General features: G+C 44.4%; 1 protein-coding gene across 2 annotated transcripts in view; it reads left to right on the top strand.

The window, feature by feature from the left end:
* The window catches only part of NINJ2 (ninjurin 2), a 44,485-nt gene extending 20,892 nt beyond the window's left edge, over window positions 1–23,593 (top strand). For both annotated transcript variants that reach the window (XM_039707846.1, XM_039707847.1), the window contains exons 2-4: window positions 19,980–20,211; window positions 21,490–21,674; window positions 22,563–23,593. In XM_039707846.1, coding sequence (XP_039563780.1) covers window positions 19,980–20,211; window positions 21,490–21,653 — 396 coding nt within the window. In that variant the 3' untranslated portion in view covers window positions 21,654–21,674; window positions 22,563–23,593. The remainder of the gene's footprint in view (window positions 1–19,979; window positions 20,212–21,489; window positions 21,675–22,562) is intronic.
* Window positions 23,594–25,363: the final 1,770 nt, after the last annotated feature.

A 25,363-nucleotide genomic window follows, 5' to 3' on the forward strand; every position in this document is an offset into this window, starting at 1 on the left:
CTCTCAACACGATATAGGATTTTTTTCCCCTTTAACTTTCCCAGACAATTTTGAAGCATTTAGCATCATCCTTCCAGATCAGAGCAAAGTAAAGTGAACATAACCAAGTAATGAGTGCATGTTTCCCTCTCTCCCCTGGATCTGAGCCACACAAGGTCTGGATTCAGCTTTCTGCTGAAAAGCTTGGCTGCTCACCTCAGGCTGCAGGGACTCACAGGATCAGCTTTGGACATTCTCTGGTTAAGGCTTCAGTGTCAAGGCTTTGGCTCTCACAAGAGTATCCACACTCCCTGGATTCTGCAATTCCAGTGCTGTAAGAACCACTGAGTGTGTGGTCTCAGTAAACACAGAGCAAATTCCAAACTCTGCAGCAAGATATCTTGAACAAACACTTTGTGCCTATAAGACACTGATTAATAAAATAGAGGAGTTCAGGCTTCATGAGACTGTTGTGTAGAGGACTGAGATTTTCTGCTTAAAGTATTTCCCTTTCTTGATCTTGAGAAACAGAGGAAGATCTAAACACAGTTATCTACTCTGTAATTATTGATTATATGTAACTGTTGGTTGAGATGCAAGCTATTTCCAGATGAACAGAACAATTTTAACTACACTGCAAGAAATTCAGAGATGGTTGCTAGAGTGTGTAATTGAGGTTGTTACAGGCAAACACCAGCAAGTGTTGGGTGTTTACCAGGTAAAACCAGCTACTGCTCACACTGCCCCAGCACATACTAACAATCAGACCCTTTCTAACCTGCTCTCAAAAGGTTTATCTCTTCAAAGAATCATAGAATGGATAGAGTTGGGACCCCCCTGCCATGGGCAGGGCCTTGTTCCACTAGACCAGGTTACATCCAGCCTGGCTTTGAACATTCCCAGGGATGGGGAGTCCACAAACCCTCTGGGCAACCTGTTCCAGTGCCTCACCACCCGTACAGCAAAGAATTTCTCCCTAATATCTACTGTAAACCTACCCTCTTCAACTTAAAGCCCTTCTCCCTTGTCCCATCCCTTCATGCCCTTGGAAAAATATCCTTCCACTCTCTCACAAGCCCCTTTTAGGTGCAGGAAAGTGCCCAAGGCTTACCCGGACTCCTCTCCAGGCTGAACAACCCCAACTCTCTAAATTGTTTGCACAGCAGAGGAGCTCCAGCCCTGTGGTCAACTCAGTGTCCTCCCCTGCCCTTGTTCCAACAGCTCCACACCTTCCCTGTGCTGGAGCTGAGCCCCGTGCTCCAGGTGGGCTCTCACAGGAGCATTGCAGCACAGCACAGTTGAAGCTCAGCACTTGACTCAAATCCTCTGCTGCTGTGTTTTTGTGTTGCTCCCAGCTGGGCAGGTATCTCTGCAGATGTTTGGCACCCACACTTGGGCAGGGCAGGCTTGGCTGCAGCACAGATGTGTGCTGCTGAAGTGACCACGGCAGGAAAAGGCAAATCCAGCAGATCCTTCAGGTGGTTCAGTACCCATCCAGCCTGTCCTGCAGCTGCAGTAGTGTGAGGACAGTCCCACAGCCTTTTCAAGGGACATAAACCTAATGAAATTTTGCATAATCCTGCTCACCCACCATTTACTTCTTTGTGATTTCACTCTAGCCAGGTGAATCCATTCAACAAAAGAAACTTTTGATGTCAGGACACAATCAGATACGAATGATGCACTGCCTTTACTGTCCGTTTAACTCTACAATTTATTGCCTTTTAAAGCCATGCTAGATTATTTATGGAGAGGAAACTAATAAAAGATACAGATATATGGCAGAGATTTTGGAATGGTCCCCGGCAGGAAGCTGCACAAAAGCAGAAAAATCACTGCAGGGAAAATACAGCTTGTTTAAAAAAAAACTTATCCAGTATTAAGAGAAATGTACTTTGTCATCATCACATGGCTAGGTCCTTATAAACACCCTTGATTTGGAAGCAGGAAGCTGCACAAAAGCAGAAAAGTCACTGCAGGGAAAATACAGCTTGTTTTAAAAAAAAACGTATCCAGTATTAAGAGAAATGTACTTTGTCATCATCACATGGCTAGGTCCTTATAAACACCCTTGATTTGGAATCTCTTAAATTTACACTTTCTGGCATCAATATCCTGATTCCACAGATCTGTTTGAACAAAGAGGACAAACGATTACTTGATTAAACTGAAAAACTGACTGAATCTAACTTCACCTGCAGTGAAATAGATTGGTAGAATTGCTGCTATATCAGCAGCAAAGCTGACTCAAGTTTACCAGTGTACAGCAATACATTTCAAAAGTTTAGGAAGAGAAACAGATACTCAGGAGTCCTTGGGGATCACTGAATTATTCAGTGCTGCCTTCTGAGTAAGGCTGATGCTGCACCACTTGGCTGCTTCTGTACCAAATCCAGTAACTGGAATTTGACTGGAGCATAAGAAGGTGATGCATCTTGATTTAAAGATTTCAAGAGACTGACAATTTTCCCACTCTCCTGTCAAATTATTTCCTTGTCTTCATTTTCAATTTAAACTTAACCTTAATTCAACTCCCTGTTAGAGGGAGGTCTGTATGCATTCCCCAGCAACATTTAAAAGTTGGTTTAGTATCTGATGCTAATTAAATCTGAATTAATATTTCTTTTAAACAGGACAGCTGCATCTCTTTCTTCCTATTGCAAGACATTTTATAGTATCTTCATAATTTGTATGGGGTTTTTTTCTGTGGACTCTCTAGATTTTATAGGTTTCTCAGCAAGTTTCTCATGTCACTGTGATATTAAACAAATTAATCTTACAAACATAACTCTGATCCTGTAATCACTGTAGAACTTCCATGTCCCACAGCAAGCTCACGTTCAGTGCTATTTCCATTAGGATCCTTAAATGCATTTCTGAAACTGCCTTCCAGTTGGATGGCTCTTAATGCTCATAAGCTGTATTTCACTTGTGTTGTACCTAGAAATCACTAGAAATACTAGATATGAAAAATAGTTAGAGTAACCCTTATTATTTCATGCCATATCAATGCAAACTGGCCTGGCAAAATTACCTGGCATATGTTGATTAGAATTAAGTTACTTGTTCACACTGGCTCAGCTGAGGCTGGTTTCACTTTGTGACACACAAAGCTAAATGATCCCCTCTTGCCCTCCCCATCTCCACAAATAAATATGAACAGATTTTTGTTAAATACCATTAGTGTCACTCGCCCCCTCAGCCATATTTGGAGCCTCATGGCCCTCCTGCCCTCTGTCACAGGATGCCTCTCACATATTCAAACTCTTCAGGCCTGCAAGGGTCTTTTATTGCTTTTTTCGAGCCAGCTTTGGGCTCAGAAATTACACAGATAAAAACACTGAAGTGCCTCAGCAGCAGTCAACACGTTTGGATGGTTCCAGCTCCAGCACTCAACATCTGTGCCAAAGCCAGCTCTAGCACCAAGTAATTCTGGCCAACAGAGCACATCACTGGGGTCATTAAAGGCTGCAAAGGGCAATAAATCTGTCAGGGTATCATTTAACACAATCAATATTTTCAAATAATATTCTCTGAAACAAAAAAAAATAATGCACAAAAAGCCAAACCTCACTTTACACTGGGCACAATATTGTCTATTCCCTTTCCTGCTCTGCTAATTGAATCCCATGTCAAACTTTCTTATTATTCGCCCTCTGCCACCAAAGAAGCTGAACCAGGGTTACCAAGGTCATCTTTCTTTTTCTCTCTTTGTGGTAACTCTGTTCTAGACTCAAAAGTTTATTTATTGCTCAAAGACTTATTAAAAGTTAGCAAGAGAAAGATGTGCACCTCACACAACTCTTTTACTTATCTGGTGCTGTTTAGGCATGCCAAACATCTCATTTTTTTATTCTTTATGGCTGCTGGTTTTCATCTTTTATGGCTATTTGTGAGGGCTGGAAAGTGCTTCTGCACTCCTGTGATGCTTGATTGCATCATCCCAATTCTCTTTAAACACAAAAGGGAAATACTGAACATTTCTGCTGAACATTTCTCCTGAATCATTAAGACCTTCACCATCTTCTGCTAAGCAAGTGAGCCATACCATTGTTAGAAATTATTTTACTGCTGTTACCCTTTACATCACTGTCCTTAGGCTGCAAGGTAGAGGTTTCTTTTGCTCCCTTTCAAGTCTTTGCCTTCTTTATATTTCCACAGGCTCTAATTTACATAATTGCTGCCTCCTTCCTCTTTCTTCTCCTCTTCCCCATTTATCTGATATATTTTAATAGCTGCCTCTGCTTCCTCACTTAAAAAGGAGGTGCCACTAACCAAAGATGTCCTTGTTCACGATTATGAAATTGTGGTTTTTAGTCATCTAGTAAAGTTTCCTAGAATCATTTCCAGTTTTCATTCACATTTTCCTGTCTAGATCATGCAACTTCTGTCCAAGCTTCTCTTCCCAAACACGTCCATTCATCATTTTCTTGGTTGCTTTGCAAAATAGGCCATGGGGAGCATCACACACAAGACTAGGCAGACATACAGAAAACAGAGTAGAAAATAAATCTTGTGTGATTCCTTAGACAAGGTAGAAGACGGAAACTTCTTCATTTAACATTCTAACATGAAAAATGAGATTATTTTCAACATCTCTTCAGAATAAGCTGGACTAGGGTTCAAGTCCTGTTCTCATTTAGTCTAATTACAGAGTCATTACCAGGAATTACTAATACTGCACAGGCAGTCTCTTTTCTAGGAATTAACCAGCCCTACTCAGTTTGAAAATTATTGGAAATATGTTTTAGGCATTATTACCAAAGAAAAGAGGTGCTACAGAGAAAATGAGATTAAAAAGTCTAGAAGTTTTAATAAGCACTAAAATACTAAGTACTTGCTCATTCCTATTAAACTTTTCAGAAGCTTGTGCTTTATTAACAGCAGTGATAACTAAATGTGCTGTTAGCCCAGCTGGTTTGCACTTGGGAATCATGAGGGAAAACACTAAGGGATAATATAAAGCTTCCCAGATTTTTAGGAGCACCCTGGTGAAGGATGGAAAATGTGCAGTGTCCCCTAAAAAACTGAGACCAGATGAAAGGAGTTGCCTCATCGATGCTCCTCCTTCCTGTTACATGCTGTGTTTGAGAATTATAAGGAAGCAAAGGGCAAGTGGACGTGATGATGCAGTTTACCAGAACAGAAAGTGCTAATGATTATGAAATTAACAGTCCTGATTACAACTGAGCACTGATCAAGTAAAAATGTAGTAGGAATATAAAGATATTTCTTAGTAGATTTTTTGGGTTGTTGTTTCTCTTTTATTGTTTTTGGTTTTGTTTATTTGTTTTGGTTTTGGGCAAGTATGATAACACACAACAAAAGAAGCATCCAATTATGCAGAGCTCCTAAAGAGCTTCTCTGGTTTTGTTTGCTGGGTGGTGGGGATTTTTTGTTTGGTTAGGTTTTTTCCCCTTTTTTCCCTCCTTAAATGCAGTTGACTGCAATAGCATGAGGGGAGAGGAAGAAAGGAAGAGAACTTTTTGGCAAGTCTACCTAATAAACATGATAGAAACTTTGTTCCAAAATTACAGCTATTTACTTGATCTTAATGCTGCTATTTGTGGGGAAATAAAATAGTGCACAAACCAGGTAAAAATGGCAGGAAAAATTAGAAACACAGCAGAAGCAATCAAGGGTTTGGGATATGTCAGAGGAAAATGACAATTGTCAACCTCAGGACAAGAGTTCCTCATCCCAGGCGTGCTACTGCTCCTTCAGGCCACATAACTGATGCAAGAGCTGAGTTTTGTGTTTCATGTATAATGCAACAGGAGAAGTAATTCCAGTGCAGGAATAAAAAAAAAAAAGGTTTAACTGGGGCAGAGACTACAACTAGCTACTAAATATTTTACTACAGAAAGAGATCTGGAACATACACAGTTTGGTGCAGCAGATTTGGTTTTCTGTGCTATTGGCAATTCTTTTTTAAAAATTAGGTCACTTTTTCAAGGAAACCTTAGTAACTGGCATATGTGGAGATGATACACTGCAGCTTGAAAGAAAAGTGCTTTTTAACAGTAGCATCTTCCATCCTATGTCTATTGTTTTTCAGCAAACAACAGAAGATTTGTCAAATTAGAGTGGCTGTATTTAGTCTCATGTTTACACTTCTCTACAGCTGAATGCTAAATTAGAGTAGTCACATTGTCATAATTCTCTAATCTTAGCAGTTTTGGTTTTTTGTTTGTTTGGGGTTTTTTTTTTGTTTTGGTTTTTTTTTTTCTTTTTTACTCAGTGTTCCTTTACACATTCCTTCAAACTATGGGGAAAATTTACTTTCAACATAACTATTTGACTTTTTTTTTCTGGTAAAGACTGTCTTCTACTTCAGAAATATAAATCTAGAGATAGAGAAATGTAGCTCTATCTATGCAAGGTATATGTATTAGTTCTTATAAACCCAAAAAACAAAAGCAGGTACTGTGGCCCACTGTAGAACACTTGTTCACTGCCCAGTCTAATACAGATTTATCCCTACTTAACCTTTGACATCCATCTCTAAAACACACCTTTGAGATCTCCAAGAGAAAAAATAACCTCTGATAGTGGTCAAACATTGCAGTATGTTGCTCAGAGAGGTTCTGGGGACTCCACCCATTTAACACTTCAGTGATATGACCCTGAGGAACTTCAGGTATCTCCACACTTGGCCAAGTTGTGAGCAGAGGGTTGGACCTGATGACCTGTAAGGGTGATATTAGCACCAGGAGCAGCAATGAATGGCCAAGCTCCCCTGGCAAGTGTGAAGTGTTGCTGGGATCAGGCACCCTGGATCCACTGATGGTGATGCCAGGAATGACCATGAAGCTTGGCAGGGTCAGCACAAGTGCAGGGAGAGCTCATGTGGAAGGCAGTGCTGATGGCTGCTGCTGCTGCTGAAAGCTTCAAATATGCATGCTGCTGCTCTGAGGGGAGGATTGCTCTTCCACGAGACTGGCCACAGAGGCAGCCTCCCCTTGACAGAAATACTGCTCTTGAGTACGTGAAATAATTATGAGATGGATATGAATTGAAAGTGCACTTCCTCTTGACCTACTTCCCAGGCAGAGAAGCACAGCTTGATGCCCTCCTGTTTGGAGAGGTAAAATTATCTCTGCATTCCCTGGGCTCCACACAAGCCTCTATTGTTTGGTACCAACCACATGGCTCATTATCGTGCCTACTACGCAGTCTCTCATAATGATTTCCTTCCCTCTCCTGTCAACACCCAGCTGACTAACCAAACTGGTTTCTGGGCAGAGACCTGGACCTGTTTACCCCTCAATAAATACACCTCTTTTTTGTTTGTACTCTGGAGGTAAACATGCACAAAGACAGTGTAAGCTGGCCTTGGGAAAGTGGCTGGTCATTCTGAGGTGCTCCAGGACTACAGGCATCAGATTCCTTCCTTATTAAGGGAACAGACCTTTTCTACTCACAAGGCTGTGGGATGGATCTTTTTAGTCCACCACAAAATCAATTACAGGTCCCATTAATGCCAGTGGAGTCTGGCTGGGCCCTGAGCCTCAATGGATAAATCCTGCAGCAGCTCAAGGGTCAGAGCAGGACAGTGGTGCCAATTCTGTGACAACCTCCTGGCATGAAGGATGTCAGCTCCAGAAATAGAGCTTTTGACACATGGGCCTTCCTGCCTCTTCAGACAGGTCTGTGGCTCCTATTCAGGTCTCTAAGTACAGAGGATGCTCCAGCACAGCACTTGTTGGCATTTCAAAGCCATCAACTGTGCTGGCACTGCATGGTTCTTTTATCAAAAAAAACTGTTTGAAAGAGGAAAAGCTGCTGGGATTTTCTGCCCTGGATATACTTCTCCTCTCTGCCCAAAAAAAAAAAATTTAAAAAATATATAAATCAGTTAAATCAGTTCATGTGTTTAAGATATTTATCATAACTGTTGTCTTGCTATACCAAGTTGTCCAGGAAGCAGCAGAGAGCAAGGGGTCACTGAATGATTTTTTAGTTAATCCATAACCTGTACAAACCACATGGAGAGAAGTGACAGGATGGTGCATAAACTGCCAGAACAAAATCTCCATTCCAACTTCCCAGGCAGAACGCTGTAGGCCACAACTTCTGCTAAGAAAGAATCTGACTGTGGGTTGTGTTTTTTTCCACATGCACATGACACCAAAGATAATAGCTTTTTCTGCAAACTTCACCCAGGATGAATTGTGACCCAGGCTACATGAATCACCTGCCAAACCCTCCAGTGCGTCAGTGATAAGGGAACACAAATTCAAAAGTGCAGGTGCCATATCAGCAGCTGGAGTGGAGCTGACAGCACAGCTCGAGACAATGACCATTCCTGAATTCTTTCCTGGCCATGGTTCCAATGTTTCATCTCACTTTCCACATTAAGATGTGACACATCTGAGTGATGTGACCTCCGTGAGGAGATCTGGATGCCCATCTGAGCTCTCTTGCCTTGTCAGCAGCAATAATTTCATTCTGTTTGGGCATCCATAGTTGCTGCTGTAATCTCAGACATCACTTACTAATCTCACAATGGTCAGGTGTGTCCAATAACCAAGTGTAGCTCTGGATTTATCTTATCTCAGGGTGTGTGTGCATGGGGTTTTGGTTTGGGGGGGATTTTATTCCCCTCCAGTGTACAGATGTAACATACTTCCTCCTGAAGACAATTCTGCTATCAGCAAGGATATTGAACAGGGAAACTCCTTGTTTGAGATTAATTCAAGGAACCTGATTTAAAGGCATTGTTTTGGTTGTCTAAAGCAACCAAACCACAGCTTCAGCTGAACTGATTCTCTCAATTTATTTTTCCAGTCTAATTAAATTAATCTTATTAATTAATTACACTAGAGAAGATTGCCTCAAGTCCACACAAATACTGAAAGCATGCCAAATCCAAAGCCAATAGGAGTTATTAATAAGCACCCTTGGACAGAGACACACACACACACACACCCAGGGCTGCCCACTCAATTCCAGCTCCAGTGGAATTCCAGCTCCATCTTCCTTCCCCAGAGCTTCCAGCAGGAGCACGGCTGGCCATGGAGTCAGGCACACATCAAACACATCCCTGCCCCAAAGGAGCTGCAGGCAGAAGCCATTCCAGAGCCATTTGCCTAAATGTTGCTTTGGCTTCCCCCATGCAAAGCACTTCCTGTGACACCTGACAAGTGTCAGCATAATGAAGCTTGGAGTTTATTTCCATCCACCTCCTTCCAAGTGACTAGTAAGGCCTCAGACAGCCTAATTCTTCAGAGAGCAGCATTTTCCTCCACTGCTGCCTGAGCAAGGTATTGTGGCTGAGAAGTTCCCTCTGGTTATACCAGAAGTTCCAGCCCTGTTAGGCTCATTAAAAGGATCAACATTTAATTTGATGGTTAGGAGAGACCACTGTTAATTTTGAAGTGGGAGATTTAGAAATCAGTTATTGCTTCCATGAGTCTGGAATGCTGCATGAGGAACAGCAACAAGGGCTCATGTCCTGCTGCTGTGACCAGGGACAAGCCCTTCCAGGCCACCCCTGGCTCCACTGGCCAGGCAGGAGCCAGGAACCAGCCCTCCCATCTTCCTCCCCGTACATCTGCTGTTTGCAGATCTTCTCACAGGCACAACTTCAGCCACACAAGGTTTCTTAGTAACCCATGAATGCTTACCAACTAATTTCTGTTCAAAATCTAGACATTTTCTACACTTTTGGAAGCACCAAACCCCATTTCCTGTCTCATTTTAGCTATCTAATCTTGATATGTGGTACCCTAAAGCCTTTTTGTCTGTGACCTGGGGTAGGAAGCAATGGTGTGGGTTCCTTTTCCTGCCAGATCTGGGACAAGCAGACCTTCACCATTTAAGGCTATACAAGAACACGTCTTCTACAGCACAACTGCTCTAAATCATTGCTTTCAAAACTGAAACATGAGAATGAAGATTATGCCTCCCTGCTTGCATTCTGTGTGCTAGAAGCAAGTGAGGTTGCACAGAATTTAGGTTTAGGCCAATTTTATTTCTATACCACTCTGTAACCTGATCTTTGATATTCCTTTTACATAAAGCTGAACAGCCACAGCATCAGCTGTATGAGAGTCTGAGCCCAAAACATAAAACATCTCCAAGCCCTACTGCAGTGTCCTTCCTGCAGTGCAGGAAAGAAAAACTGAAGGCTTCAGGGAGTAAAATTGACATTCAGGACATGTGATGTTAAAGCAGGAGAGAAAGTTTTAACTGAGGAGAAATTTTATGGGAAGAATGTGGTTTGTGGACTGTCACATGGTTTGTATCCAATATTCAAAAGAACACAATATATGGCTACAGCAAACATTTAAAAATATATCACATTTAAGAATGGCCAGTTTTACATGTATGACTTCTGAAGCAGCTCCCATGCAAATTTGTAAAATAGCTCTTTTTACAGTTCCCCTCCCAAGCTTTGTTGTAAACAATATTCACTGTTACCTTCCAGTCACTGCTTAGCCCAGGGTCTTGTGCATTGTTTAAAATGCAATGCAAAAAGCATAAAATTAAAACAAAATTAAGATTTGATAGAAAATTAATAGAAGGGAAATGAGAGAGAGCTCTACAGTTAGTGCTGGAAGCATCCATACAGTAAAAGAAATGCAGCATCTTAAATGAGTTACATTAGCATCTTTGAAGACCAAAGAATTTTGGTTTCTGAACTCTTTGCCCTTAGACTTCAATCCCTGCTGGGCAGCTGCTCAGAGAAATTTCCAAATTATTCAATTACAATACCTCCTAACCCAGAATGCCTGTCTAGAAGGCATATAACTCTTTTTAGTGATAGTTATATCCAAATTTATAATCCACTGGAAAAGAAATTGTTAGTATATTAGCAGAGGCACAGGATAACAAAATATCTTAAAGGTGATGCTTTCAGGGCCACATTTTTTGAGTATAGTTTCATTTAACATTGTGAACTTAGGCTGAGATGGACAAAGATAAATGTTTTAATTGTTTAACTTCCACTGAACTCAGTCAGGGAAGTCCCAGTACCATTTTTCTAAAGTGGGAGATATCTCTGCCCAACAGTAACTCACAATTTATGTTTAAAGTACTGATATATCAATGGCCATTTTTATAACCCATTAAATCACTGCCCTGAACTTAGCACACCTATCTCTTACAGCACTCATTCTGGACTGGAGAATGAGAAGAAAAAGCATAAACAATCTCATCCTATGAATCCTGTCAATATAGCAAGCTATAAACTCAAACAACAGAATGACCCCACCCTTGAAAGAACTCCAGGAAAACAATGGGAAGCCAAACTTAATATTTTTAATTACCAGGGAAAACCTTCCATTCCATAACCACCTTAAACCTCTCCCATGGGCTTTACTGTACTGTACCCTAGGGCAGGGCCTTGGCCCAGACTTCAAATTATTAAACACTTAAAAAACAACACAGCACTGGATCTGTTAATTTCAGATTTTCCTTCTGTATCCAAGGGTTTGTGTTGCATTTTTCTTTTGCTCTGGACATAAGAAGGGCTACCTTGGTGACCCAGTTAATATGCTTCATCCAACCATTTATCTAATTAAACAATTCCCCCCCCCACACACACTTAAAAAAACTTAATCTATTCTCACATCAGTTTTACAAACCAGAAGCCTTTTTCTTGTTTTGTATGTGCCTTTTGATGGGAGGCAATTCCATCTCAAGGTTTTGTCTGCCTTTCTGTCTCATATGGCCAAAAATACAGGTTCTGGCACAAAACCCCATCTAGATTTTCCTGCTGGTTCAGAGTCATGTAACTCCAGTTAAGAGCAGCAAGCCTGCAGAGAAACCTGAACATTTCCTGTGCACAATCACCCCCAAAACAATGCCTGTGTCCCCACAAACAAAAGACACCAAAGGTAAGAGGAAAACTGGAAGGGAAGAAGCAGAGTAGGAGTTTTTTGGTTCCAACAAAGGAAGGACTTTGTGAGCAAGGACTCAGGGAGCTGCAGCCTGAAGGAAGGGAGGCAGTGCTGCATCTGCCAGAAAACTGGATCAGATTCTGGGTTACCTCTGTTGCAGGCTGCCTGTGCGCTCCTAAGCAAGTGTTCTGCCTGTCATACATAACAGGACACCCATGATGTGATGAGGAGTCTGGGTGCCACTTGATTCTGAAAATAGAAGCATCCCCTCTTTGTGGGACACATCCCCTGCCTCTGCAACTGTGGCGACTCCTTCTTGACCCGAACTACAGTGAAAATTCCTCCTGAGAGCAGCAAAGAGCCATGGTACTGACCATTTGACCTGCTTACAGGCTCAGAGGGACAAAAACTCAACCTCTGCTGCTTAGAAGGGAACACCTTGAGGCCTCTAAGGCGTTTTACTGAGTGATGTCCTGTTGTCATCTTATTGCAAAACTTCCATACCTTCTCAGTGAGTTCTCATGGGCAGCTCCTCACAGCACCAACTCCTCCTTCTTCACAGCAGACTCCAACTCTCTTCTCTACCAGCTGACCCACTCTTTTCTAGCACTCATCCTTATTGGACACAGCTGTGGCCTGTTAAGGACAGCCCTGTTCCTAATCTTTGGGGCTGAGTCCAGCTGCAGCTCCTCAGGGGTGAGATTGCCTTCTGCACCATCTCTAGTCTCTTAGATTCTGTCCCCCCACAATTTCCATTGCTTTGTAACTCTGACCCTGTGAAGGCTTCCCACCAGACTGGCAGACCCTTTCAGAGCTACCACTTACATGTTCAAGAGCTGCCTTGCATAGATGAGCTCTCTCTTAGTCCCCATTTGAGAATGCCTGAGAAGGAGATGAGGCAGCTCTCTGTGCCAGGTGTCCATGGCCTGTGGTGTCCATGTCCATGTATCCATGTCCATGGTGTGTGTGTCACATGCATGTCAGAGACCACAACCCCCAAATCCCACTGCTCATGGATGTCAGCTCTGTCAAAACCCTCAGCCATGTTCTTCCCTCTTCCCACCTGGATTCACACAGCTTCCTTTCTGTGGGGGCACTCAAAGGGTGGCCAGGGGCATGGGAAGCTCAAAACCTGCAGATGAACCCGAGCTCCAGTGCCTTGGAGTGAGGTTTACCTGGGAAATGCTGGGAATGAGAACATCACCTACCTGATTTCATCAGCTTCAGGGGCTTCCCTGACAAATTCAGTCCAGGTGGATTATGCTCACAACACAGGAACACACTGCACTTCTCCAGGAGATCTTACCCATCTCTCTTACCCTACACATCACCCATATCAGGATTCCTGTTAATTTGCAGATAGGGAAAACTGAAATCCAGAGGAGCAACCACGATGCCCTGAGCCACATGGCAAATGACAAATTCACCTTGGGCTACCTCACATGAAAAGCAACATCAGACCAGGGCAGAACAGTTCTAAATACAGAGTTACAGGTCACAAGGGACCATTGCTATATGCTTGTCACATTCTAAAATTTTTCTTTTCACCTCCTCAAACATCTGCTACAAACCACAGTCAGAGGGGAACTGGACCTCTGGTATGATCCAGTACAGCTGTTACTATGTTCTCTCAGTTTTAGACATCAACCTGACCCCTCAACATTGGATACAAACACGCTGAGACTTGGAAGGATTTCAGTTTTAGGACCTTGCTTTATGAATGTTTTGAATTAAAATGATTTATATGAACACATTTGCTCTTTGGATCTGGCAGCAGCCTGCAATCAGACCCAGCTTTTCTTAATATTTTTGGGCCATAAGCCATCCAGCTTAGAGATTTATTCATCTTAACGTGTTTAGCTTTGTAAGCACAATGCAGTAGTTACTGTTGTGCCTCCCAGCTGCTCTTCCATTTTTTATAAACTCATTTTCTCTGCTAACCTACTTTGAATTTTTTCTTCTAAAGCTGTTTTTAGTCTTCCCCTGCCCTCTTTTTTTTTTTTTCCCTCCCCAAAAACGCTGGGATAAACCACTAGTGACTTGAATAGGCTCCAGCTTCTATATCCTGACTTTGGAAATAATTGTTCCCACTAATCCTTTTGAGTGCACTCCCAATTCCATATATTCAAAGAGCTGTCCCCCCCATACACATACACACCCAATTGCTTCTGTTCAACAATCAGAGATCGTGCATCAGCACATTGTGATTGCTGGTACCAAGCAATTGGCTCAATTCTTGAGCCCCAAACTCACAAACTGCTCCTGATCTATGGATGAAGGCTCCTCCAGCACTGCCACCACCCTTCCCACCTTGTCCTCCTCCCAGCTACTGGAAAAGAAAAAATTATCTTGTATTCCAGCTCAGCCCTGCAGCCTGCCAGTCGGTTCCTGGATCCCTTCAATTCAGTATCATAAATATACTTAACAAGGGAGTTTAATACAGATTTGGTAAGACAGCTCTTTGAGTGATACATAATTTATGTTGCCCTGTAGCATAGGAAGCCTTGAGTGGCGTCAGAGTGAACAGATTCAAGGAACTTGCCAGACAGCAGCACAGGGTGCCAAAGAGGGAGAGCAGTGGGGAGAACGAGGAGACAGCAACCCAGGGAGGAGGTGAATGAAGCTGAGGAGCTCGATAGCATGAAAAAAACGTGAAAGACAGACAAGGTAAAAGGCACAGGGCGAGAAAGGAGAGAATAGAGGAAAAGAGCTGAACTGAAAACGCAGACGGGCAGAGAGGGTCTGCGGGATGGATAAGAGCAGAGGAGATGCACAGAGAGGCAGGGACGAGGAGCAGAGGATGCACACTCGATGCCAGTGCCAGCCTCGGGAAGGGCACGGAGAGCTCCGACCCTCCCGGGGCTGCGCTGCCCCCGACTCACCCCGCTCCCCGCCGGGCACTGCCCGGCTTCCCTCCCGCTCCCACCGCAGCTCCAGGCGGGCTGGGCTCTGCTGGCAGCCTCCTGCCCTGCCTGCCTCATCCCGGGAGCTGCAGTGGGAACAGAGAGCGCTGATGTCGCCCTGTCAGCTGGGGAAGCTGGACAGGCTCTGCTGGCAGTGTCACCCAGCGCTGCCTTCATCCTTGAGTGGCACCTTTGGCACGCCCTGACTCGAGGATGGGGGGTTCAGGGCTGCACTGTGTGACATCTCTGCCCAAGAGACCTCAGCAGGTTTGCTTGTAGGGATGAGGTGAAACACAGGAGGCAGACAAAGTAAATAAAAAGACCAAGTTTGGTAGACCACAGAACATGAACAATGCTTGTCAAGTCCACGGACTCCGTGCCTTCCACCTGCCTAGGCTTTCACTCCTAAGAGGCGCTGGCTCCCAGCTCCTGGAAGTCACTTTTTGGCTGGAGAACTCTCATCCAGCTAGTGTCAATGGGCTCTCTGTTAAACTCAGCAGTGACCTGTCACAAAAGTGTAAAGACACCTCAGAGATAGATCTCCATCAGGACCAGTCTGATACAGAGGGAGAGGTATCAGGGAAGCCTGTCTGATTTATTTTCTGGGATTTACGCAGTATGAACTGAATGCAACACAACGCTTGGCTCCAAACAGGACCCCCGGTGAGCAGAACAGATGGCTACATTAAAAGGAAAAAAACCCTAAACACAACTGGACTAGCCAAGAGCCTCCACGGAGGCTGAGGAGGGGGGACTGGCCCTGAACACTCAGTTTTCCTTCTGCCTGCAGTATCCACAATGAGGTTTACTATTACTTCTGTTCATGGAAAGCAGCCAGGATACTTGCTGTTGTGCCAAACTGGAGAAAAAACAGCCTTTGCCTCACCAAGTTCCCAGTGTAGTTAGTACAGACCAAAGTGCCCCTTGGGTGTCTCTTCTCTTGCACACGTGTGGCTGTGCACAGACCCATGAGCTGCCACACCAAACTCTGCAAGGGAATCCCAATCAGGTGTCTGGTCACTGCTACTCTGCCCGGTGCTGCTGCTCTCTGTGCCTGGGCACTTAGGCTAAAAATGTTAAAATTTGCTCCCTTCATCCCAGGTGAAGTGCTCAGGAGCTGCAAGGAGTGAGCTTCCCTGGTGAAGGGGAGTAGGTAATAACTGTGCCCTTAGAAGCAGAAGCACTGATTGAGGGCCAGGCTTTAATCCCTCTGCTTTCGTCCCACAGAAAGGGGACCGTGCTCCTCTCCTGCTCTGCAAGATGATGGTGACTGTCAGTGTGCTTTCACCTCAATCAGCCAATGCTTACAAAGTATTTCTAAAGCTGCTGACTGGCCAGTGCTGGGGAAACGTTCCCTGGGTTTTCCCTGGTGCCTGATGCTGTGTGTGGCTGGCTATTCACGGCCAGGATCCCCGTGGTGGCCGTCCCTGCGCTCACCCCTCGGAGAGCGTGGCCTACATTTGTGTCTGTTTTCTTTGGCATTCTCCAGCATTTCCCTTGGAAGGAATGGCCAATAATACAGCTCCTACTCAGATATCTCCCTCTGACGGAGTGCTTCCACGAAGATTATCATTCTTATGCTTGGGAGCCTCATGCTGTTCCACTGCCTCTTTAAGGCTGTTCTCCCCTGGGGAAAGGGTCACAAACCCCACAAAGTACACAGAGATTTGCAATAAGATCTGCTCTCTAATTCCTTTTCCCCCTAATATGTGACAAGTAAACTGTAGATTTTGTAGAAATTGTCCAAGAAAATTTCAAAAAGGTTTGTGCTCCTCTTGACCCAAAATCTGCCAGCTTTGAAAGAAATATTTAGATGAAGCTCCTCCAAAAGTTTACAGAAGAGAGTAGCTATTTCTTGTAAAAATAAATGCATGAAAATCCCAAAGAATTTCTCTTGAAAACTAATTTTAGTGGAAATTTTTCAGGTAGTTTCAGTCAGTTGTGGAGCTCAGCATACCTTCTGGTACTAGAGTCTAATTTCACAGGCCTGAGAACCTGAGAGCTCCCTACAGCAAAACCAGAGGGAAAGTTGAAAAATAAATTTTTAAAATTCCATTACTTTTCTGCAGTGATATTGATCCTTTTTCCCATAAAAATTCCTACAAAAATTAAAAATAGAAGTGGGAGCTAAATACCTGTGTATATGTGCATACTTTTGAGTAGGAATTAAGCCTTTGACTTAGAAAACATAGATGGGTGCCTCACTCAGCCCCTGAGGGGATCTGTATTGCTGTGCCATGTTTACACAAGAGAAAAAGGAAAGGGGATTTGCCTGGGATCAGGCTGAAGCCAGCAGGGTCCTTGCAGGGAGAGAGGCTGCCTCAAAGGAAAAGATAAAACATCCAGAAATGGGACACAGGAAAGCAGCTCCAACAGCAGTTCATCCAGCACTGTTGTATGATTGGGATGGAATTGTTCAGGTCCTAATTTCCCTGCTCTTAGTAAGTGGGCAATAGTGACAGAGCCCCTCTGGGGACAAAAGTGCTGTTTCCAGCAGATGTGCTGGCTCTGCAGCCACGCTTTCAGGATGGGCTTGGTGTCTGACTGCCAGATGCAGCTCTTTGATACATTACAGAGAAGAAAAGGCAATGATCTCCACTTTCCTAAGGGGAATCCTTTCAAAGTGACTCGAAAGTCACCAGCTCTAGACTGGTGGCATAAATCACTTTGGTGAGCCTTCAGGTATGTCCTGTGACTCCACTTAAGGCTCTGTTTGCCAAAAGGGAATCATTGAATCTCCTCAGTGATACCACATAACCTCTCATAGTTGCCTGGGCAATCCTCCTCCAGGGGAACCCAAGTTCCTGAGCTGCAGGAGTTTATAGGACTGAATTTTGAAGAAAACAAAAGCAGAGATGGTCTTTGGAAAGCTTTGTGTACATTCTGGCAGCTCAAAAAGAGTGTCACAGCCATGCATTCACACCCCACAAACAGTGGTTCACGGGTGACAGTTATGGCACTGGAATTCCCAAGCAAATCCCTCCTCCAGCATTAAGCCAAATGCCAGCTCTCTGAAGACTCCTGGTTTGTTTAAGCCTCTCATTTGAGACATAAGGCTTCCATTCTTAGCTGCTGGACTAGATGGAACACTGAGGGCCAAATCCATGAAAACCCTGGATCTCTGTAACTTTTCCTTGCATCATAAGGAGTCATGTGCCATGTGCTGGAGTGTGTCAAGAGAAGGGCCATGAAACTGGTGAAGGGACTAGAGCACAAATCTGATGAGGAGTGGCTGAGGGAGCTGGGGCTGCTCAGCCTGGATAAGAGGAGGCTCAGGAGGGACCTTAAAGCTCCGTACAACTGCCTGAGAGGAGGCTGTAGCCAGGTGGGAGTTTGGGGGCTGCCCATCACAAATCTTCAGCTACCCAGATTCAAGTTTAGTGTCCAACTTCCACCATCCTTTTGCAGATCCTTCTGGATCTGCCTAGACTGACAGAACTTTGAATCTGGAGTCACACCTTTTCCATTGTGAAGGTCTTCCAGTTCCAGCTGCTCCACACAGGGGAGAAGCACCTGCCTGTGTTTTCATGTTCCAGATGGGAGCATGCCATCACACTCACCCATGTGAGAAAAGTCCATGTCAAAGCTATTTTCATTGCCTGATCATCTGGGACATAGAGCTCAGGACATTGCAACTCTGCCCCACTTCACACTCCAGGTAAAGGAGCATAAAGGCAGCTCAAAAGAAGGATGTGTTTTTATTCAACAAGAGCTCCTGACTTGCTTTATTTTTCTCCACGTAAGCAGCCACAAACAGATGTCTCAGCCTCCTGGTACCAGTCACTCATTTAACAGCAGCTCTGCCCTGTTTGTACAGCGCCCTTGTTCTCAAACCCTTAACTCATCATTACACAGAGATAAACTATCAATGCTCAGCCTTGTGATGCTGCAAGGAGGGGGGCTGATTCTTCAGGAATAAGGAAAACAGCACATGAGAGGGATCAAATCACCAACCCTGCACAATTTGGTATTAGTTCCTCTCTGTTCCGACAGGATCACATGTTTTTAAGCCATCTAAGGGGGAGCAGTTCCTCAAGACAGGTTTTTTAAATGCATTCACAGAACATGACCTTTTGCTGGCCTCCTCTCCTCAAAATGCCTCTATTCTGCCCCTAACACCACACTGTAATATTTAAGTCTCAAATACCTACACATGGCCTTGGAGTTTTTACCAGTTCTTTAGACTTCTACTTTTACTTCCTTCCAGTATCTTTCACCTTCCACCTTCCAGAGCAAGAAAGGCTTTGCAAAGGAACCACGTAACCACAGGAATGTCACTGTCAGACACTGTAAGAACTAAACGCTTTGAGCTATCACATTAAAAAAACCCCAACCAGCTGTTCCTCATTTGACTTTGCAGACCCTTCACCAGCTCCACTGCCCATCTCTGGACTTGCTCCAGCAGCTCAGTGTCCTTCTTGGACTGGAAAGGGACAAAAACTGAACCCAGGATTTGAGGTGCAGCCTCACCAGTGCCCAGTACAGGGGGGCGATCCCTTCCCTGGTCCTGCTGGCCACACTGCTTCTGATACAGGCCAGGATGTCATTTGCCTTCTTGGCCACCCAGGCACACTGATGGCTCGTGTTCAGCTGGCATCTCCAGGTCCTTTTCCACCAGGCAACCTTCCACCCTCTCTTCCCCAAGTGTGTAGTGCTTCATGGAGTTGTGACCCAGGTGCAGGACCCAGCTCTTTATCTTGCTCAACCTCACACAACTGGCCTCAGCCCCTTGATCCAGCCCCTGCAGATCCCTCTGCAGAGCCTTTCTACTCCCCAGCAGGTCAACACTGCCACCCAGCCTGGTGTTGCCTGCAAACTGAGGGTGCACTCCATCCTCTTATCCAGATCATTGGTAATGATATTAAACACAACACCCAACCCAAAGAGAAGATCTGTCTCTAATCCCCTGTAAGTTTGAGTCTTGTCTATGTCCTGAAGGAAGAGAATTTAATATTGCTTGCAAAATCCCTGGCTTTTGGATAATCTATATTATTGTAATTCTGGAGAGGCTTGTTTTTCATAAAAATATAATTTATTTTTTTTTAACCTTGTTGAGCTCTTGATCACAGCAAGCATCTTGTGCCTATTAATACCGCGAGGCAACTGTGAGGGGAAACTGGGTACTCTCAACACTTTTAAAAACATGCAACTTTGACTCCTTCCCAGGCTTTCTAGATAAACCCCAGGGAGAAGACAGCATTCCACTGGACACACGTGTCTGTTGGTTTAGTGATTCCTCCTGTCTCCCCAGGGCATGAACCCTCACCTCCGGATCCACGGGCCGATGAACATCAACCACTACGCGACCAAGAAGAGCGTGGCAGAGAGCATGCTGGACGTGGCGCTGTTCATGGCCAACGTCACCCAGCTCAAAGCTGTGCTGGAGCAGGGCACGTCCTTCCAGTACTACGCCACCCTCATCGTGCTCATCAGCATCTCCCTCTTCTTCCAGGTGATGATCGGGATTCTCCTTATCATCACTGGTAAGGTGGCCACCAAGGCGTGTGCACCCTGCAGATGGGCTGGCGTGGGCGTGGAAGGGAGAAGCTTCTTTTTCTCCAAACCATTCCCCTCTGGCTCCATCCAGGGCTGGATGTGGGTGAGGGTGGTCAGTATTACTTGTGGGTGGGTTGTTTCTCGTTTGCACATCTCTGAGCACAACTCTTCCTTCACTTTCCCACTGCTGAGCCCCTGTTCCAGTGAAAGAGTGCGATTTGGCCAAGATGGGCCTCTTGCTGCCCCTACTCTTATGTGCTCCTTCATGCAGCTCTTGCAGACACTACATTTTAGCTGTATTTTACATTTTACTTCATCTGGGACTTAGCAGAACAATTTTGGCAGAGGTATTCCCTATATTTACCTCACATTTAACCAATCCCACAGTTTTCCTAGTGCCCTACAGACAGTACATTAACATCAGCATTAGTTTGCTGGTGCTTGCTCAGTGCTCCATCTGATACAGGAGTTGCTGTATTTCAGTCTCCAACAGATCCCCAGTATTAAAAACCTGCAAAATTCTGCGTTTTCTTGAATATCCTACAGGGGTTTTTATGGGGGACAGAGGATTGGGGGCTTTGAAAAATCTGTGACATGTTCCTTCCCCTGTCATACACACCACAGCCTTTCCTGGTGGCAGCTGTGATGGCTGGAGCCAGCTGGGAGGAGAAAGGGGTCAAGTGACCACAGCATGGCTGCTGTTTGCATGGCTTATTGGCCAGACAGCCCTGGTAACCAGGGTATTGCTGTGTCTGAAGGCATCCATGTCCATCAGCCAGGACTAACCCCATCCATGTACCCAGGGCTGATAGCTGTGTCACCACATAGGTCAGGTCTGGGTGTCAGGGAGGAACTGGCCTCCCAGTGCAAGCAGAGCATTGCTGTCCTTGTTCCCTCTGTCCCACAGCCTGTCCTCACCATGTCCCATGGCCAGGCAGTGCTGGGGGGACCATGGCATGCGTGTGGCTAGTGTGCAGCAGTAACTTCCCTGTTTAGGGTTGACCCATTGCAGGACCACGGCACCTCCACGGCAAAACAAAGAATTTTGCCAAAAAATCAAAACAAGATTTTTTTACTCTGCTCTAGCCTTCTATGTCATCCTGGAGCAAGCTGTGACTCCTGTAGCATTCCTGTAACTACTCCCTCTGCTTTGTGGCCTCAGCACTCAGGGGCACCATGAACATTTATCAGGCAGGGGAAGCTTGCAGGAGCTGACTTGGAGTCAGCCTGCAAACCCCTTTTTCTTTTTGCATTGTATGGCACAGCTCGTTTGAACCTGAATGATATTGCAAAGCAACCCCGCCTCAATATACTCAACAACGCTGCCACAGCTCTCATCTTCATCACAGTCATCCTCAACATCTTCATCACAGCCTTCGGGGTGCAGAAGACTGGCCTCTACCCTGGCAGGAATTTTGGACCTTATTAACTAATGGGGCAATGGACGCAGGTAAGAAAGGGTGAGCTCCCATCACTGCCAGCACCTGGGAGGGCTCTCAGTCTCAGAAAACATCTCTGCAAGGTGATGTTGACAAATTAACAAAGCCCTTCCAGAGGCACGTTGCTGTCCCACAAAAACCTGCAGCCATTGAACAAATTCTCTCAGAGGAGGAGCAGCTCTCCTCACTTGGTCTCTAAAGCAAGAACACCAAACATCCCAGCTGCTGGGGTTTATCAGCAGCAAGTGGTTTTTGGGAGGCTGCAGAGCTCATGCTAGATATCAACAGCAGTTGTGGATGGGAGCTAATGCTGGGGAAGAAAACTAGGTGTGTTCTGGGAGGAATCCCAAGACAGCAGCACCATCTGAGCAGAGGAAAAGGAACATGCTGGGCAAGGCAGTGGGGAGAAGAGTTCTTTACAACAGCCAGTGTAGTTTGGCAGGGACTGTTTTAAGCACCTAATGCTCGTTTTCAAGGAAGCCCTGTAAATAACAATTCATCCAAATGGCTGGGTTTCCATGTCACGTCAGTGAGGGAATGACATGTTCTTAAACCAAAAGCACTTTAGCTCAAGAAGCAAAATTAACATTTCTTGTTTACACGACCTGCAAAATGTAAACACAGTTTAAATGCCACACACCAGGGCAACAGCCAACAAGAAAGCTCAACAGACACATGCTATGGTGAGGACTGATGCAAAGGCCAAAAGCCTCTACAGAAAGATTTCTGGGATTGGGATTGCTGGTTTGGGATGCAGAGAGGGGTGAGTGCTGAAGAGCAGCACCCCATATGTGTAGGGGCAGTTGTGGTGTCCGGCAGTGGCTGTGCCTGCTCCTCTCTGGCCATGCACACAGAGGAGCCTGAGGTGACCTTACCAGTGTTTCTTCTCTTCCCTGCAGGACCTGAGCAGAGCAGCTCTCCTCCACGTTTCCACTGACCTCAGCAGGAGCCCATGGACGAATTCATAAAACTGGGTTAAACTTCAAAACTCTGTGTGCATCATAGCATACTGGCCCCTTGCTGTAATGCTTTTGCAGTTCTGAGGGGCAGGAATATTGTCTTTCCAACCTAGAACAAACTTTGCAAGAGAAAAGTGCAGGAACAGCAGCAGGTATACATTTTGAAAGTACAGTTCTGTAAATCTCTTTTCTTATTTTAGCTGCCTGCTTCACATATATTAGCTCATTTGATAGAGAAGACTGAATGAATTACTTTGTAGGCTAAATAAATAAGTCCAGCTTTTTTTGTCTCAAACATAAGTTGATGTCCTTAAAGCAATTCTATGTAATAGTTTACCTCCCACATGTTGGAATGGATTTCTCAAACTAAAAAATAAGTTTTCCTAGGAGGATAGAATGGTGTGTGTACATGAAGATAGCCAGAACCAGTTCAGATGTTTTCCTAGTTGTTTAAAATTAAATGTAACATAGTTAAGAAAACAATCAGATATTTCCAGCCCTGGAATATTAACAAGGACAGAAAATACTTATTGTGGTCTGATGTTATCATCAGTGACCAATCAGGAATTATGTCAGAATAGCCTGACAATATTTAATAGAAAATGAAGAAACATTATACATAAGGACACAGCCTAGACTTATTGCTGCAATGAAAAATTACAGTTGAATAGCTTATTATTTTATTTTAAAAATCACTATTATGATTTATTCTTATCACTAATATAAATGTTTCTAAATGTATTTGGTTTATAATGACAGCTCTGGTAATTCTCTTGTATTAGAACCATTTGTTTCTGTAAGAAAAAAATCCTTTGAATTAATGAGTTTCAAGATTTTTACGAAAGAGTAAAAATTTTCAATCCTAAATTTTTTAACTCAATGGTCATGCTGAAAAATGGTATTTTAATAGCCTTATGTAAGCCTATTTGAATAATTACATGTTCTTTTGATTAAATGATTTTTCCATTCTACTGCAGAATCAGAGTTTAATATGCACTTCTCATTTTGAATATCCTTGCCACCCCTGAGACAGAAATGCCACAAAAGCATCCTCACATCAGTCTTCAGGAGCTACTGGGAGTGTCTGACTCTGAGATACAGATTTCATTTGTATTTGTCTTTACAAACCAAATTTGTGTCAGTCACACGTGGTGCTTTTTTTGAGAGGGTGTGAATGATCTTGCCCACCAACTGGTGTGTAAGGCCACCGGCCAGCAGCAGCCCAGCACCCGAAACTCACAGTGACTTTTTTGAGCTGAAGGAAAATTCCATAATAAGGGTAGGGTGGAAAATACTAGTTATGTATTTACCAGAACCTGAAGTGGTAAAGCTGAGCACAGTCTGAGATCTGTTAGGTGAAGCAGGCAGAGACTTGTCCTCCGCTTCTTCTTGGGGATGACAGGTCTGGGTGACTCTGAGTTTGCTGCTCAACTTGGTCCTCAGTCTTTGCTTTGACTGGCAGCAGGGAGGGGTGGATGTTTCTGGGAAGCCTGTTATCCTGCCTCCTTTAGAAAAATGCTTCATTCCAGAGGCAGAATGAGTTGTAGGCACAGCAAAACCACAAGCCAAGGACTGTCAGCCACTACTGGCTGGGTTTGTGGAAAAGTAAAAAATTACATATCCTGCATGAAGACCCCAAACCCCAACACTCACTGCTTCATGGAGCAGGAGGCAAAGCAATTAGCATTGATGACTGAATGTAAAGAGAGGGAAAAATAGAAAAGGTTCAGCTGGGAAAGAAGCAGTGAGGGCAATTTCATTGCCAGATCTTAATTTTATCATTGTTTCAGAGAGCTACTGGATCGGGTATGGCAGCACATGAGGCCTGCATGAGCAGAGGGGGCTCCCTGCCACTCATCCCAGGCTAGCAAAGGCTGGCAGCACACTGGAATACTTTCTCTCCATCTCCTTTCATATTAATAATTTCTTGTTATAGTGAAATCATACTCATTAGCAAACTTGGCTGCCTCTTCCACTCTTTCTGTGTGACTCCCATAGCTGCCAAGCTTTTTATACTCTAAGAAGGCACAGTTGAAATGAAGACAGGCCAAAACTGAATTCAAATAAGCAGTTGCTGTGAAAGAGCTGACCTCCCATTTGCAAAGGTCTAGGCTCCCACCTGTGGTCTTCTCCAGGAACTGTCCTCTGCTTGCCAGGAGAGCAAAACACAGTGGTGTTTTCCACATTCTCTCATCACATCATGCAAGCTTTGCTGTAATGTGTATTTGTCCACTGTTTCCACCTTGTTTCATATGATAAACCCATATAGACAGGAGGAGAATTGTTTTGTTGCCATCCCATTTTCCACAGATCTGGAGGGGACTGAAGCAGGGCTAACCTTGCCCACTGCATCTCCCACTCACCCCTTGCTGCAGAGCTCTTGCTGGCTTGGGCTGAGTGATCTCTCTGGTACTGCCTGTGCTTTCAGCTAATGAAGACAAGAGGAGCACACCTGGATTCTATTCCTGCTGCACAGTGACGCAGGTGCAAGTGAACACACAGACAGAAGAGAGCTCTTGTAGGAAGACAATGTATTTATAAAACACAAGGGAGAATTTGTATATCCCCCAGCTCCAACAGAAAGGTGGCCCAGGAGTCGTCTTGAAGGCACAGAGCCACTTTAAGGCAGGTACAAGTCAGATTTTCAACACAAGGCATCTGTATCTAAAAAACAATCAACTTCAGACATTTGTAGGCAATGAGGAAAGATGTTCAAGCCGGGCAAACATTAAGACAATGAT

This window comes from Passer montanus, unplaced genomic scaffold (assembly GCF_014805655.1).
Source record: "Passer montanus isolate IOZ18808 unplaced genomic scaffold, ASM1480565v1 scaffold20, whole genome shotgun sequence".
NCBI lineage: Eukaryota > Metazoa > Chordata > Aves > Passeriformes > Passeridae > Passer > Passer montanus.